Raw genomic sequence first — 17,164 nt, 5'->3', positions numbered from 1 at the left:
TCTCTTCATCACCTGCCTGTTCAGTATTCTTTCTACATCAATGAAATCTGTTTTAGATGATCATTCATTCAGTTTCTATTAGAGAAGAGCTGATGGTTGTGTAGAGGACACATCTGGATCAGAGATGAACTCAACAGAGCTTCCACATCTCTGGAGGGTAATGGAAACGGCGACTTCAGATCTCTCACATCTGCTGCGGGCCGCTCCAGCCCTAAAACAGACTGAAGTAGGCCACGCTGACCCATATAGAGCTCCCGCAGGACACACCACGCCCCAACACACGCTCCACATCTCCGTTTCTTACTGGATCTGCTGCGGTCACACCATCACAATGATGAAGAGAATGAAGACGAAAGTGTGTGTGTTATATTCTTAGACTCAAAGTGATGATGCTTTACATTTTAAAGTACTTTAAATCCTTTCTCCGAATACCTTGTGGGAGTCTGGAAGTCAACATTTTATTTTGGGCAATGATGAGTGTTATATATGACGTCACATTTAAGAATTTAAATGAGGGATGCACCGATGTGTCGGATGCAGATATTAATTGGCCGATATTGGATTAATTTAACACAATCAGCATATCGGCAATAGCATGAAAAAGATGGTTTATTAGGGCCCTTTGATTTCCGTGAAGCGGAAAACACAGATGGAAAGTAGCAAACACGCCAGAAAGAACCGCTGAATTTTAGCAAAAAATCAAACGAAATTTAGGAAAAACAAATCTAACAGATTTCATAGGTCTCTGGTTTATTAATTAACTGCATGGAGGCAATGAGTTAGATGTCAGAATATCCTATCTTTTTTCTCTGTGCAAAATAATTACTGTAAATAGCAACAGCACAGACTTTATTTAAATATATTGTATAAATTATCCATTTTAAGTCAAATTTGAGCTAATTTTTTTAATTAAATAAATATTGGATAGCAAAAATAACCTTTAAAGATTGTCATGGTGTCTCATTGTATTTTTATCTTGACTTACATTTACATTCAGGCACATTTACAGTTGTGTCTCTCTTAAAATGTTAAATGGATCTTATTCAGGTTCAATCAAATAAATTGAATGCAGAAAAACTAGCTAGTAGTGTATAGTAATGTATGCAATTGACCCATATCTCTATTGTTATCAGCCAATAGTTGTTTGTTAAAATCGGTATCAGCCCAAAAAATCCTTCGGTCTATCCCTTATTTAAATACCACAGATTTCAAATTCAATTTAGATTTTTAGGCAGAGAAAGAGAAAAGAGAAGAGTTAGGACGTTCAGAAACAGTCAATAAAACTTTATTAGCTCTTTTGAGACTAGAAAAAGATCATGTACATAAGATAAAATAAATACTACAGTAGCGTGAGAGGAAAGCTTGTGCCATATGTTACACAGTTCTAGTGACATTCAGGTGTTATAAAATCACTGGCAGGTTACAGTCGAGAGTCACTGAGTTCATGTGAGACATTGGGACAAGAATGTGTCTGTAAAGTGAACACTGAAGACTGAAGCTCGTGGTCCTTCAATGAAGCTATGACCAGATCTAGCGAAGTGTTTCTGCTATTCTTCTAGTGTGCACACTTGTGAGCACATAAAACTACAGATCGAAATGTGTGAAGGTACACCAGCTTCAGTCTTAATCATGTTAATAACAAAACAAACATTCACAAATACTGTACAAACATCAGTTAAACAGAAAGTTGCATCACTGTTCACAGATTTGATCTCAAATGAACCTTTCAGACAGACAGATGGCTTGAAGCGCTTATATAATGTCACTGAGACCGGCAGCCAATGTGTTAGTGTGTGTTCTGACCCCAAAAAGGATTTTGAAGTCTCACTTAAATATGTATAAACGACTTTAAATTAATAAAATATCACAGCAAGTGTCATTTGTTAAAGATAACAGAAGTAAACATTTCTAGCAAAACATGAAGATGTTTATATTAATATTATGAAGTAATAAGATGGGTACATTAGGCATGTTGATTACACGATTAGCATGTTGCTAACATGATTAGGATTTTGCACACCACTAATAACTAGCTATAGTGTATCAACACTAAAAAAGAAAAACTAACTATACTCAAGTTAATCACCTTGAAAACATGAATCAAACTGCTAAAACTGAAAAAGCTGAAGTCAGATGTTAGAAGATGTCCAGAAATATTTGGGCACAGATGTCTACAGCTTTGATATTTTCTGTGTAAGGAAATGACACATTTTTAGGCATGACTGAAGCCACCAGATGCAGTTTAAAATCGCTGTATGCTAATTTAAAGGGGTAACATGGCGCAAACAAATGCTTTTCTGTGTCTTTGTTGTGTTATAAGTTGCCCACCCATGATATGGAAAGAAGCGTTACATTTCCCTCACGCGCTTGCAGTATTCCACCAATCGTTACACACTGGTGAACTGGCCAATCATAGCACACCTCGCTTTTCAGAGCCATGAGCTTTGTAAAAAATCTGTGCGTTTCAGAGAGGCGGAGAGAAGAAGAGATACAAACATGCATGGTATGAGGAAAATTAAGCGTTTTTTAACCTTAAATCGTGTTTATACATCGCATTTAAAACAAACAATAATATTCCTTTTAGCCGTGTTATAACACCCCTTTAAGCAATAAGCCTAAAAACACAATATACTGTTTTGCTTTGGCGTCTCTGCTGTATGATGATAAACACAAAGCTATATGAACATCTGAGATGTGACATATAGATGACAAATATTAACTGTGCGATCTTGAACTGAGAGATTTGTGAAATGTGTTTGTATGATCAGCTCTCAGACAGTAAACAGATAGAGTGTGTGTGTGTTTGACAGACCCGGGGCTGTGATGACACACAAACACACACTGTCATTATCACATATATCAACTCTGACTCTGAGCTATCATTCCCTCACAAGATCTCAGGGCCGCTGGAGGTTTTCCTCCGGTGGAGTTTGTTCGGAGCGGCGGTGTTGAAGTTACAGTGTGCCTGAAATGACTTTGCCAGAGAGGAAAAGAAACGTGTTTCTTTAAATGTGTGTTTCTCTTTGCGTTTTATATGCTAAATTCAAAATCCTAGCAAGCTGCCTGTGTTGTCTGTATTTTATGCTATCACAGACACAATAAATAAAACAAAGAATCGCACTCCTTTGCTTATTTTTTAATTACGCAACAATATCAAATGGACAAAAGAAAAAAAGAGAGAAAAAACCATATCAATGCAATATTCAAAAAAATATGAACAGAAATATTTTAAATGCAATTTAAAACATTAAAAAAATGTAGGGGCGGTTCCTGTGGATAAAATGGAACATGAGTGTCCTGGTTAAACAAGGCAGCTCACTAGATTTGAACTCTGTCGTGTATCCGAGTTGTTGTGAATGTTAATTCACCCTTCCCTGAACTCAGGCAGTCAAGCGCAGCGTGTAAAAGGACTTTTGAAGAGGGTTTTCCAGAAGGTTCTGCAGGGCGAGGGTGCAGCACATAGCAACAGGGCGAGAGGAGAGTTGGCTGCAGATCTACTCGTCTGGAGCGACACACGAGGCCAGAAAGAAATGGCACACACACACACACACACACACACACACAGAGAAAGACAGAAAAAGAGAGAGAGACATGTGCATAGAGAGTTGAGAAGAGGGAAAGAACAAAAGCACTGGTTAATAATTAGCCCCGCCCCTATCAGCCCATGCCCCGCCTCATGCACATGCGCAGTCCCAATCAACAAACAAATAAATATATAAATAAAGTCATGCTTATAAATAGATCTTCACAGCGGCTGTATTCCCCAAACACCTGCGTGAGCTGCAGCTCACGGACCAATATTCCTGTCCTACTTTACATCCTGTGAAACTTTATAATGTTGAACTTGATAAATGTTCAGAAATCTTACAGGAGGTTCACTCTGGATGATAACAGCAGCACAAGAGCGCCATCTTATGGACAGTCAGGCAAATATAAAACGATGTGTTACAGTGATAAAACAACAGCAAAAACAAAAAAAAACACTGCTCCATTTAACAACATCTCCCTCACAACATTGTGTATACGTATTTTAAGTATTAAAGTCGTTAAGTTATTGCAACCCACTGCCATCTAGACATATTTCTATAAAAGCATAAAACACATCTGATCAGAAACTGTTTGTCAGTGAGCTGCACTGACCTTAGCATCCACGGATACACACTTCACATCTTTAACACACAATTAAACTGACTGTGACAGAACATGCAATGACATCAAACACAACTGACAGTGTCAACGCAGGTTTATTAATGTAAAGAAAGAGCAACAAGGTCAAAGTGTTGAGACTCAAGCACATGCATCGATATGCCCAAAACCACACAACATCAAAAACATCAACTTAGGTAAGACAACGCAAAATAAACCAACAGAAAAAAAACACAGCGATGATTAAAAAAAGACTACAAATAATTCAAGCCACTTCTTAAAGTGATTTCAAGCTGAAATGTCTGATGTTTTTATTACAAACAACTAAAAATGGCATGAATGATGACATCTAACTGTAGCTCTGAATGTCAATTCTTCACTCTTCAAGGTACAAACTAAAGACTTGTGACTTAACACATGAGCATTTTAATAATTTGATTTCACAAACGTGCCACAGTTAACAACAATTGAAGACTCTTCATAACAAGGCACCGCTCCTCACTGAACTACTGAAAATATCCACTCATCCTCACATGTAAAAAAAAAAGCATATTTACATATCATTAGCAGATAACACCACGAATATATATGTTGTGTTATGCTAATATGTAGATTTATTTAGTCTCATCTAACAGTGTAAACATGGATGAGTCGTTCTTCTCATCAGAACTTTTGTTTGTTTCATCATGTAAAAGCAGAGTGAAACAGATGAAAAGGTTTTTCATAAAGGTCTTTACCATTGGTACAAACAAACTGTCAGTCCAACAAAACATACAAAGATGCTTAAACATAAAAGAGTCCATGTGAACGTCAATCTCACGTCATCTTTTCCAAACATTAGACTTTTAAAGAAGATAAGATTGAGGTCTTTGTAACTACACTGCATCATGGTCGGACAAAACTAGAAGAAACTAGAAAAACGAGATCTTTACACGGCAAGTGAAGCGTTTTAGTCACACGGCCTCTTTGATTTTAATGCGACTGATAAACCTTTGCTGTGTAGACTAAATGTTGGGCTAAAACATTAGCTTTGGAAATCTTATCATGTCACGATGATGTTTGCATCAAATAATCGGGTTTCATTTCATCTACTGAAATTGAATTAAAAACAAGAAGATCTCGTTGTTCAAACATTTAGATAAATCTGCTTTACTCCTCCATCAACTCAAAGTGTTAAACCAGTGGCTTCCATCCCAACAAAAGCAAAAACAACAACACAACATGATAAACTACCACACAAATGAAAATGAAGAACTGAACAACTCAAAAGATGGGGAAACATGGAGTGACACCCAAAAAACTGAAACAGGGCGTGCAAATACTGAGACGTCTTACCAGGGTTCTGAGCCCCTTGGACTTTCTGATCTCCGTTCTCCATTACTGTACCTGGCTCTACTCACACACACACACACACACACACACCATCAGACACTATCAGACACCTGAACAGGAAAAACTTCAAAACCAAATGCCAGATTGCTGTCAAACACAGAGTTAACTCAACACAAACAGACAGACGGTCGTCCACAAAAGACTCACACCGTCAATAATGTACAGGGAGCAGCCCGCTCTTATTTCACAGAGATACAGATAATAAACATCACCGCTTGTTTAAAGAGGAGAGATGTCTGCAAACATCTTTCATCTCAACACAAAGACAAGACAAGCGTCTCTTTACTCAGAGAGAACAAGAGGGAATTCAGCATAAATATAACTGTGGTGTGAATCAAAGCAGACGGTTAAGCCTTGTCTTAAATCAATAAAACCTGCATTCTTTTTGTTTGAATAAATAATATCATTTGTGACATCAATATAGTAAACACTAAATAAACAGCAGCGTATATCAAACGCACTTGAAATGACTGAATCAGACATCATCAGATGATGTTTTCTTTGGGTTAAATCAGACTCACCCTTCCCATCATTGTCTAGCAGTGGGACAAAGTTTGTCTTGCCAACCGTCTCGCCGACCTGATCATCAAAGCTCTCCGCTTCCAGAGTGGCCACAAAATCTCTCTCCACAACGTCCTCTGTGTCGGGAACGCTGTCGGTCAGAGCGTCGGTCAAACTCAGATCTGCCATGATTCCACCTGAAACACAGAGTCACAACACATTTACTAAAAATGAAAAAAGAGATTTCTATTTCATGTCAGTCAATCTACAGCAGATTTTTGAAACTGTCTGTTGCACAGTCGGATGAGATGGATGCAAAGTCCCTAATATATCATATTTTTGAACTTTCGTTATTACACCAAAGTCCATTTACGGAAGTCGTGCCACTCGGGGGCCATGTTTGCAACGCTTCAGGTCAATCGCTGGCAAACATCACAATTACACAGCAGCATATTTCAGATCAATAATTAAACATTGCACGAACTGTCTCACATCTTTGGATGCTAAGCTTAAATTGCGCTAAAAGTCCCCATTATCGAGGTCGCCTCATCTACTGCTGGCAAGAGCCTCACGAGAGCTCCCCACAAGAGAATCCTCAGTTTTCATCATTTCACTGGAGGGTGGGACTTCCTTTGCTAAAGCCGGCATATTAAGCGTTGCATTCCTCGCCATTCATTGTAGTGGCAGTGGCGCATCTTGTTAATATGAATTGTTTTGATAATAAAGTCGAGGTAAGTCACTAAAAACAAGTTCATTCATTCAAAACACTTTCGATGTCATCATTCTGTCATCATTTATTCATCCTCACGTCATTTTAAACCTCTATGAGTTTCTTTCTTCTGCAGAATGTTGATAATCAAACAACAGTGACCTATATTGTCTTCCATTGTATGGAACAGAAAACAACAGAGACATTTCTCAAAATATCTTCTTTTGTCTTCCACTGAAGAAAGACTCACATTCAGATTTACAAACACATGAGGGTGAAAAAATTATGACAGATGACCATCCCTTTAATATCTGTTTTAGTGCTTATTAAAGGATTCATCTTCACCATATCTGTGCTGATAATCATAATTTGTAATCTCGAAACATTCTGACTGTGATTTCCTACACCACAGAGATTAAACATGTGTTACGAAGAGGGATTACCACAGTGGGACACTGTGTCCAGAGGATGGACACACAAACACACACACACACGCAAACACACACAAACACACACTTCAGATTAAACTGTTCATAGAACAACATTATGCTAAACTATATGTAGTCACACCACGGCTCTTAACTATATTAAAAATAAGCCTTTCACACCTTCTATTTTCATTGATACAAGATAATGTAGATCAATGAATATAACTATAGTCTCATGAATCACAGGCCTGAGTCACAGTTTGTGCACTGCTTCAAGTGTTGAGACTTGAAAAAATATTGTTCTGGGGAGGATGTAAAGGGCTTTCAGACAGGAAGTGGGTGTGTAGTTTAGCTGTGTTTTGACCTCTCTCTGTTGCACTCCTAGTGTGGCACTACTTCATGACATCATTATGTTAAATTTTACTGCGGTGAAATGAGACCTTCAATCTGAAAGCTAAAAACAGCATTCGAGAGGAAGCCCGAGTCTCCTGTTCACCCAGAGAGCCAGACCGGATCCAGCCAACACAAACAAACCAGCATTTATCTAGTGTTTCATGTCACAACAATCATGAGGTCACAATAGTCCGTCTCTTTTCAACTACGTTTTAGGGCTGAAATAATTCAGCAAACATGTTTCTGTGACCTATTTCCCCACAAAGATGATCACATTGCTCAGCAACTATTCTCTATAAAACCTGTTAAACAGTGTGTCTATATTATTGCTTTCAATGTCTACATTTACACACATCAGGCATGTATTCCAGTAAGAAAAACATTAATGCAAAGCTACATGGAGAACGCTGGTCTGTGCCATCACAAACACAGCGAGTTGTTTTGGCTGTGAGCCTAATAAAATGTGATGGAGCGCATCGGAAGTCATTATGTTTGAACAAAGGAAGGAAATTGGGGTAAAGTGTTGCTTTTCACCGGAGCTATTTGATTTAATAAACCCCACCAAAACAATCTGGTCGAGTGAGGACACTCACAGAGTTAAGTCCATTTAAATCACTGCTCTACACAAAATACTCACACACGTACACAAGTACTCACACACAGGTACACACACACACACACACGTACACAAGCACTCAAGTACACACGCACACAGGTTCACACAGGTAAACTACACACTCACGCACACACACAGGTACAAACACGTACACACAGGTTCGCTGCTCGCACAAATTTCACTTTTTATCTGCTCCCATGACTTTGAATCTCAGGTATGTCAGGAATCCAAACACACACTATCTGATACACACACACTTTATCTGTCATAATAATCACACACTTTCGCTCATTCACATGAATTATACTGCCTCATAGACAGTAGTATCCTCTATAATGAATAATACAGCTGTGAAGCTTATTTAGGCAACAGTTCAAAAAAGCTCAAATGCAGCTCACACTGTCGTGAAAACAATGAAACAAAGAATACAGTTAAAACAAACCTCATCTCATATACAAAACATTCAACATAAAACTGTGTGTGTGCATCTCATCTGGACTTCACTTTACCCAGTTTTGGGAAGATTAGTTTATTACAGCAGTAAGTCTGAATCTTTCATCATCGGTCATCTACACAACCAGCAGCAGAGCACAACAATACACAACCAGCACATTCACACGATAGATACATGTGACACATCTCAGACACCAGACTAGTGTCAGCAGTCATAATCAAATCTACTTTGTGTTCTTTATAGGAGTAATGAATTGCACATATTTATAAACAAAATGTTTACAGGTTCTTTACTCTTGTAAGTCTGGCAAACATTTTGGCCTGAAAAGATTTGATATTTCTTGAGAATATTACAGAGTCAGCATCTCTGTTCCTTCTGCTTTCCTTTCACACATGCAAAAACATAACAGATCAAACTGCTGACAGCGTGCTGGGAACCTTCTCAAAACTCAAAGACAAACCCATTGAAGAAGAATTCAGAACAGGACAGCACACTTTCCAAACTTTCACAATGTTGTGTCAGAGCCTCCCAACGTTCCAAGGATGTTTGGAATTCCATGCGGTGACACTACTGCAGGTTTGGAGGAAGACTCATCTGTGACTCATAATCACAACACAACCTACCGCACACACTGAACACACATACACAAACACACATTAGCCATGTTTCCATCCATGGCTTTTCTTCCAAAAAGAAGGTTTATCGCTTCAGATGGATGGAAGGGCCATATGTCAATAAAATTCCTCAAATGAGGACACAATTTATTTTTAGCGCACCAAATCCATATAGATACCTCACATGTCTCATAAAATATTTGTAAACCATCTTTGTCGAGAAAAGGGGGCTTTAGCATAGTAAACGAGGTCTCATGACAGTCACAGAATTCACCTATCGTATGTGTTTATGATGTTGCTCCCATTAAAGCACTGATTCTCTGTAAATCCAAGATTCATCACGTGCGTTGATGAGGAAAAATGGGTGGGACTGAAATTCCAACTATGAAAAAAGAAATGATGAATAATACATAATAGTTTTGTCATAAAACCGTGAGTCTGTTTCCCATTTCATGATCATAGGCCATTAGGCTTCATGAGAAATGAAAAATCACAAACACGACACCAGAAATTAAATCAGTTTGTGTAGTGGTCGACCAATTATCGAACTGGCCCATTATCGGCGTCGATATTAAGGATTTAGCCGATATTCGATATCGGTCATTTTTTAAGCCGATTTGCCGATAAAGTCATTTAATTTTGAAATGCGCTATTTGGCTCTGATGAAGCCAAGAATTTAGTGAGAGCAGTCGGAACACGTCTCTCTAGTTTGTTGCCTAGAGTAATGCCCGCCCACTGCCCCTCTGATTTGTTGGGACTAAGTCACGAGTCCAGCCAGTCAACGCAGGAGGCTGCGGAACTGAACGTTTTTTTCACTCTCACACCGAAAGCACTTACTAACTAGTGATGGGAAGTTCGGATCATTTTATTGACTCGGACCTTTGAGTCTCGTTCAGCAAAATGAACAAATCTTTTTTCGAGTCATATCGTTCCTTTCGTTCATTTTAGCAAAGTATAATTAAAATGTTAAATGTCACTTTCCTAACAAATCTACTATTTATGCAAACGTGTATCACATTACAACCAATACAAAACTATAATGCTATAATATACAGAAAATATTATTTACTTGTTTACCTTGGTATTTCGTCTATGATTAGCTCACCTCACCTCTTATCTTGATTAATTTATCATTCACCGTCTTTGTCTATCAATAGACAAACACTAGGGCTAGGCTATGCAACCGTTTGTTAGGAAGGTTGTAAATGAGCTAATTTATGTGTCCAAAGCAGTCACGTCACATTACAAAAAAACGAACGACTCGAACCCGAAGACTCGAGAGGTGAACTAATCAATTCTCTTTCCGGCTCTGACAGCATTTGTTTAGCGTGCAGGGATGTCACGTGATGAACGAACGACTCGAACCCGAAGACTCGAGAGGTGAACTAATCAATTCTCTTTCCGGCTCTGATTGCATTTGGTAAACGTCCGGAGCATGTTGCGCAAAGCGCATGCGCGACTGAACGAATCACGTCCGATGACGACTCGTTCTTCCCGAGTCACATTTAAGATTCGTTCAAAATGAACGAATCGTTCAAGAACGACCCATCACTATTACTAACTGGAGCTGCTTCGGGTTCATGCTCTCTGAGGTAAGACACCATCAGACGTTGAAATAAATCTCCATCCACTACACTGAAGATGCAAAACACTTCAATATAATTACTGCCTGAATTTCGGAGCGGATTTGCGGGTTTTCCTGCAGGTTCCGCAGGATTTACGCATTATTATCATGTAGATATAATTCACATCCATAGTATAACAATGATTTTGCTCTGCAAGCGCGCAAAACACTGAACACGTGTTTCTTGTAATTGATCGAGCTGGCGTTTTGCACGTCATTTTAAGTAACGCCATTTAAAAAATACAATCCATTTTAAAGCATAAAGAACTTGAATCGTCGGTCTTCAGTCAGAGTGCTCTTATGCACGCACGCACGCACACACACACACACACACACACACACACACTTCACATCTCAAGCTGCTCGCGACAAATGTTAGGTAGAGTTATTTTCTCGCAATTTATTTATACTAGTGGTGGGCCGTTAACGGCGTTAACACGCTGCGTTAACGCGAGACCCTTATTGCTCGATAAAAAAAATGTTGCTATTAATCTATTCTCAAAGTTGGGTTGGGAGTTGGGTCTATACTACGCAAGCTATGATGACTTTCACCTTGATATTTTAGCGCGGATGTATATCTAGCTTAATTGCACTGTAGGGGGCGGGGGCGAGAACGAAAGTTTTCAACTCGCGTGATTCGCGCCACCTCGTCATCTCAAAACCAGGACTTCATTCGCACGATTCCCGCCGCCTCTTCATCTCATAACCAGGGCTTCATTTGCGTCATTCGCGCTGCCTCAACATCTCATAACCAGGACTTCATTCGCGCAGCAAGTAGGTCTATCGCGTCTTTGCACCTTGTGTTTGACGCGCCATTAGTGTTTGGTCTGAACACAACATAACGTTACTGTGAAATGACCAAATCAAAAGTGACGTGCTAACATGGATGTAGCTATGAAGCCGCCGGGTTTGGTTTAGGGAAAATGTATTTTTAAGAAGCTTCCTAATGGAAACCTCGACAAGACTGAGGTTGTTTGCACCTTTTTTAATGTGGAATTGGTTTACTGTATGGAATTGGTTTACATACAGTTGGTTTAAAATAAAAAAAATATATATTTTTTATTCGGCAGAATTCAAATATGCCATTTTAATCTAGATTAATCTAGATTAATTCCAAGATTAATCTAGATTAAAAAATATTAATCTATGCCCACCACTAATTTATACACATAAATGTTCAGAGACAAACATGGGTGTGATTAAATGCCCGTCTTGCCAACAATACACTCAAGGAATAGGCTAATGTACTAACTAAGTGTACCTGAAATATGCTTTGAATGTTATAGCTTCATGAAAACATTTGCGGTCTTTTCAACAACATACACAATAAAGCTATGAAGGCAATTCAATTATTTACACTTATTATATAAATCAAAATTGTGCTAGTTAATCCAATGATGAGCAAAATGATTAAATTGAATAGTTCTAGTATTGTATGCAATGTTTAAGTCATCAGATCAAATGTTCACAGAATTCTGATTGGTGCTCCCTTCTTTCTTTTGTTATTATTAATATAAGTGTTATGATTAAGATTTCTCAGTCAGAATTAAAAATGTTTCAAATGTTTCAGAGCCTGTGTTCTTAATTTTTATATAAATTTATTTTTTAACACCATATATATATATATATATATATATATAGGTTCAAAATATCGGTTATCGGTCTAATTCACATGGAAATATTCGGTACCGGCCCTGAAAAACGCATATCGGTCGACCCCTAATTTTATGAGTGCAGTTTAAGAAAATTAAGAAATTAAGTTTGACGGCCACGTCAAACTGCGACTAGCTTGACTGCATGTTCAATGCGTTTAAAGACTACAAATTATATGCAAAGACTGAATATTTGACGGTACCATTCTTTTTATTGAAATAAAACAAATTGCATAAAGGAAAAATGAGCTGCTCCGTGTCCAAACTTGCTTTTCAGCAAATAGAGGCAGTTAAGTCCATTTCAACATCGTCGTCTTATTTCTTATTAAATAACATTATTGAAAATAAGTAGTTCTTGTGAATTTGGATTTTCTCATTACTATGCACATTTTAAAAACATTTGGGAAGATAGGCATGCGAATTTCAGATATAGATGCTAAATTAAGTATGGAAAGAGCTATAACAAAACTTGAGCAACATTGCATTTTTTTAGGTATGATGTCATCATGTACATCATTTTATCGGCACAGAAACCACCTGGAAACAGCAAATTTCACATTTTTTCCTGCACATTTGCACATTGTTTTTTACAACACACACGCACATCAGTGAACACACACACAACACTTCTGCGTCTTATCACATTTAGCACAAAGACAGTATTTAGTGTTTAAACCCTGACCTTCCTGTGGGTGATCTACTGACCGTCACACAGTCAATGATCAACTCTTTAACGCCTCGATTCACATTTATAATGTCCTTTAGACTAATTCACATCACAAAACATCAATCAAGATATAAAACAATGACACAGTGGAACATTTGAAAAAGGTCATCTTAACCAAAGTAAAAATCACACAACAGACAACCTTTAGCAAATAATGTTAAAAATCAAATGGCTTTGAACATTGTCAATCATTTTCTTAAAAATCTCGAAGCTGAATGTTTAAATATTGAGTAGCAAATCGAAAACATCCGTCCATCATGGCCAAAGTTGATTTCTCTGCCCTTCCTCTTTAATGAAATCATAAAGCAAAAGTTTCAGTTTCATTGAGTTTTTATGAAACACACACACAGACCCTGAAACTCAAATGTCACAATAGTTTGTCTTCAGTGTGTAAAATTGTAGAGTAACATCAGTGACATAAGAATCGTCCAAAGATCAGCAGGATCAATGCAAAACTGAAGCTGAATGTAGCACAAACACAATCTTTCACTGAACCTGGACAAGTCTTCATGACAAAAGAATCACAAGTCGGTTTAATGGGACATGGCTTTTCAACGTACTATATTCCAACTTAAGGAACTGAAAACTTCCTCTGCAGATGTTTTACTGCGGTTCAACCACCCAAACAGCTCAATCTAAGCAATATTATTATTCACGTTAACAAGCCTACATATTTTTATGGAATTAAGAAAGTGTATTACTTGTCACAACAGATTGTTTTCTACAGGTTAACCTCTCACAACGGAGCACATACAAAAGTCAAACAATATAAAAATCTCTTCTAACAAAAACAGCTTGTTTAATGTCCAATTTGAGTAAATCACAATAAACAATGTAGAAGAACTACAACACCTTTACAGATGGGGTATGAAGCTATTTCATGCATTCTGACTTCTTTACACTGTTAAATGTGCTGGCTTCTCAAGCTTAACTTGGTCAACTTGTCAAAAAACGTGTTGAACGGATGGGGCAGTATTTCACTCGTATCAACCAGCCAGCATGAGAAAGAGTACGCCCATCAATGCCGCTTCAATCGCCTGACGGAAGTTTAGCTGTGTTTATTTGTTCACTGCATTTGGGTGATGGATGTCATAAACGGTGGATACATCGCTGGATTTGGAGATTGTTTGAAACTGATAGATGGTGTGGTCTCACCGCTTGAAGATGCCGGACATGAACCGCATGCCGTAAGTAGGGCTGTGACGGTGATAGACAAATCAACCATGGCGGTGTGGTGGTTGAGAAACATATATTATTTATACATATATTATTATATTTGCGTGCAGCAACCACATGGCGAGTGGAAGTGAAATATATATCTTATTTAAATACTTGAAATTGTTAAATAGTTAAACACTTTAAATACTGTGTATAAATACTGATATAAATGAGGATGAAACATCCGTCAAAGTTTAATGTGCAAATCCATCAGTGAAACGGCATTCTACAGCATACAAAACATTTAAATAAAAATCAGTAGATTACGAAAATTCAAATGATATCAGAAAGTTAAATATTAAATAATAAAGCTCTTGTTGCAGTGACAACTGAAGTCAGTCGCGTAACCCTTACAGTCCTTAACAATTCCATTTGAAACAAAAGCCCACTGCACATTGAGTCCGAAATTTGCCAATATGCCAATCACATAAACACACTGCCTCCGATATTTTCATCCGTCATTAAGAGAGAGAGAGACAGAGAGAGAGAGAGAGAGAGAGAGAGAGAGAGAGAGAGAGAGAGAAAGAGTGAGAGAGAGACAGAGAGAGAGAGTGAGAGAGAGAGAGAGAGAGAGAGAGAGAGAGAGAGAGAGAGAGAGAGAGAGAGAGAGAGAGAGAGAGAGAGAGAGAGAGTGTGTTAGGAAAGTGTCAAAAAAATACTAAATACTGAGAAACCCTTTTCAGAATGCAAAGGACCCGATTATTGACCTGATTATTCATTAATGACTGAATCACAAGTGTGTTGTTTAAATGAAGTAAAACTGTGTAAACAGTAAAACAATAAAGTTCAAATGTTCATGTTCAAATACGGAGAAGCGATTTCTGTAGTTTTCATCAAACGCTGTCCCTCGGTCTGGCTTTCTGCATCCCAACTCACATCACATCGCATCTGTCCTGAACAGTACAGTAGATTAGGATTAGTATCCTTAACCACATTACATACAAAACACAGTATGTCAAAAGAACCCTTTCCTTTCTAAAAGACCATATGTTGAACCTTGAAACATTAATTTCTGAAAACAAGATCTCAGTTGTGGATGAATGGGCATGTTTGCTCTGTTTCTCTCTTTCAATGAGGAGATCAATATAACTGTTCAGATCATTAGGTTTCACGTCTGTGAGAATCGACATGAATCCATCAGGTCTGGCCCACGGGACGAACACAACCCCAGAGCTGACGGAGCACAAATACAGTGACTGTGTGTTTCTGTGTGTGTGTGACACACAAATCCAGCTGGAGTCTACAGGCAGCCGCTCTGAAGAACACGCATGTCTTTCATATGTTGATGTGTTCTTGCGTTAATGAGTGTATGTGCATGTGAAACTGAAGTGAAACATTGACTCTGTGTGTAGGTTTGTGTGTGTTATTGAATTACTGGTTTCAGGGAAATTTCTCAGTAATTTGTTCCTCGTCGTATTCCATCAGCAGAGGAGAAACACCGACCCAAAATCCCCTTCAGCTAAAATTTAACAGAGAGATCAAAATACTGAATATTGGCTTGGGAATATGAATAAAATACTATCCGGTTAAATATAACAAGTTACAACACTTGAAAATATGAATTTACATTCACAATTCAGCTCAAATCAGATCAAGCAACTCATTCACACGTCATGACAGAACACACGGTCAAGATTCTGTAACATAAAACGACTCTATCATGCATTGGGTTCATTACATCCATCTCATATCTCTCTCTCCTCTCTGACGGTCGTGATGACGATGCTTTTTGGAGACGTGACGTCCCAGCAGACGATTGGGAGTTAAGCTTTGAGATGGCTCGGCTGTGGCCGGTCAGAGAGATTACACGTGTTCATTAATCTATGATGACTATCATTTAGCTAAAACTAGGGATGCACCGATACTACTTTTTCCTTTCCGATCCGATTTCGATATCTGAATTCTGCGTATCGGCCGATTCCGATTCTGATCCGATACTAGCACTGTTTTTCATGATCAAAGTAGACTTGCATATTTTAACTTTTATTGCCAGAGATGAATAGTTAAGCATGTTTACTTTCAAGTACATTTTAAACTATCTGTACTTTCCTACAGTACTTTCCTATCTGTGCTTTCCTACAGTATGAATCACATCATACTTATTCCACTACAGTCCATAAATAAATTGTTTTTTTTTTTACTTTAAATCCATGAGTACATTAAAATCTACCATTTTCCTTTACTTAAGTATTTTTACTTAAAAGTATGATTTTTTTTAAATGTAATTAAGTGCTGTATTAAACTTAAAAATACAAACAAAACAAAAATGTGGTCTCATAAAGCACAGATACTTACAAAATATTTAACAAATAAATCTCTGTTTATTACACAAAGCTATCACATTATAAAAGTGTCCAAACTCGCTCATGCACATCCTGGACACAAAATGATGCGCTTAATACATCGCTTCTACGTTATTTAAAGTCATGCGGATTGGACGCAGAATGATGCGCTTAAAGCACCCGCTTCACTCACGAGCATCCCGGATAGAGATGATCCTGTTGTCGCGGGGATCTTTGCTTCCCAAGTTCAAAACAGTTATAACACAAAGAGAATATATATGTTATGTGTTTAAATCATAGAAAATTGAATCCATCCTAAAGTTTAAAGTTATGTATGAATGACGCATAACATAGACCGCTTCCAGTGCTTGAATCTAATAAAATTACACTCAGCGAGTACCGTCTCCG

The 17,164-nt window shown here is 37.9% G+C and overlaps 1 protein-coding gene across 9 annotated transcripts in view; it reads right to left on the bottom strand.

The window, feature by feature from the left end:
- LOC130413482 (microtubule-associated protein 4) overlaps positions 1-17,164 on the bottom strand; it is a 66,848-nt gene that overhangs the window by 45,263 nt on the left and 4,421 nt on the right. For 8 of the 9 annotated variants that reach the window (XM_056738721.1, XM_056738722.1, XM_056738720.1 and 5 more), the window contains 2 exons: positions 6,060-6,236; positions 5,482-5,538 (listed from right to left, as the gene is read on the bottom strand). In XM_056738721.1, the coding sequence (XP_056594699.1) occupies positions 5,482-5,538; positions 6,060-6,228 (226 nt within the window). In that variant the 5' untranslated portion in view covers positions 6,229-6,236. The remainder of the gene's footprint in view (positions 1-5,481; positions 5,539-6,059; positions 6,237-17,164) is intronic. The other variant, XM_056738724.1, reaches the window with a different exon arrangement.

Source organism: Triplophysa dalaica, chromosome 23 (assembly GCF_015846415.1).
Source record: "Triplophysa dalaica isolate WHDGS20190420 chromosome 23, ASM1584641v1, whole genome shotgun sequence".
Taxonomy (NCBI): Eukaryota; Metazoa; Chordata; class Actinopteri; order Cypriniformes; family Nemacheilidae; genus Triplophysa; species Triplophysa dalaica.
The sequence above is the reverse complement of the archived record's forward strand: the minus strand, read 5'-3'. Positions and strand labels throughout refer to the sequence as shown.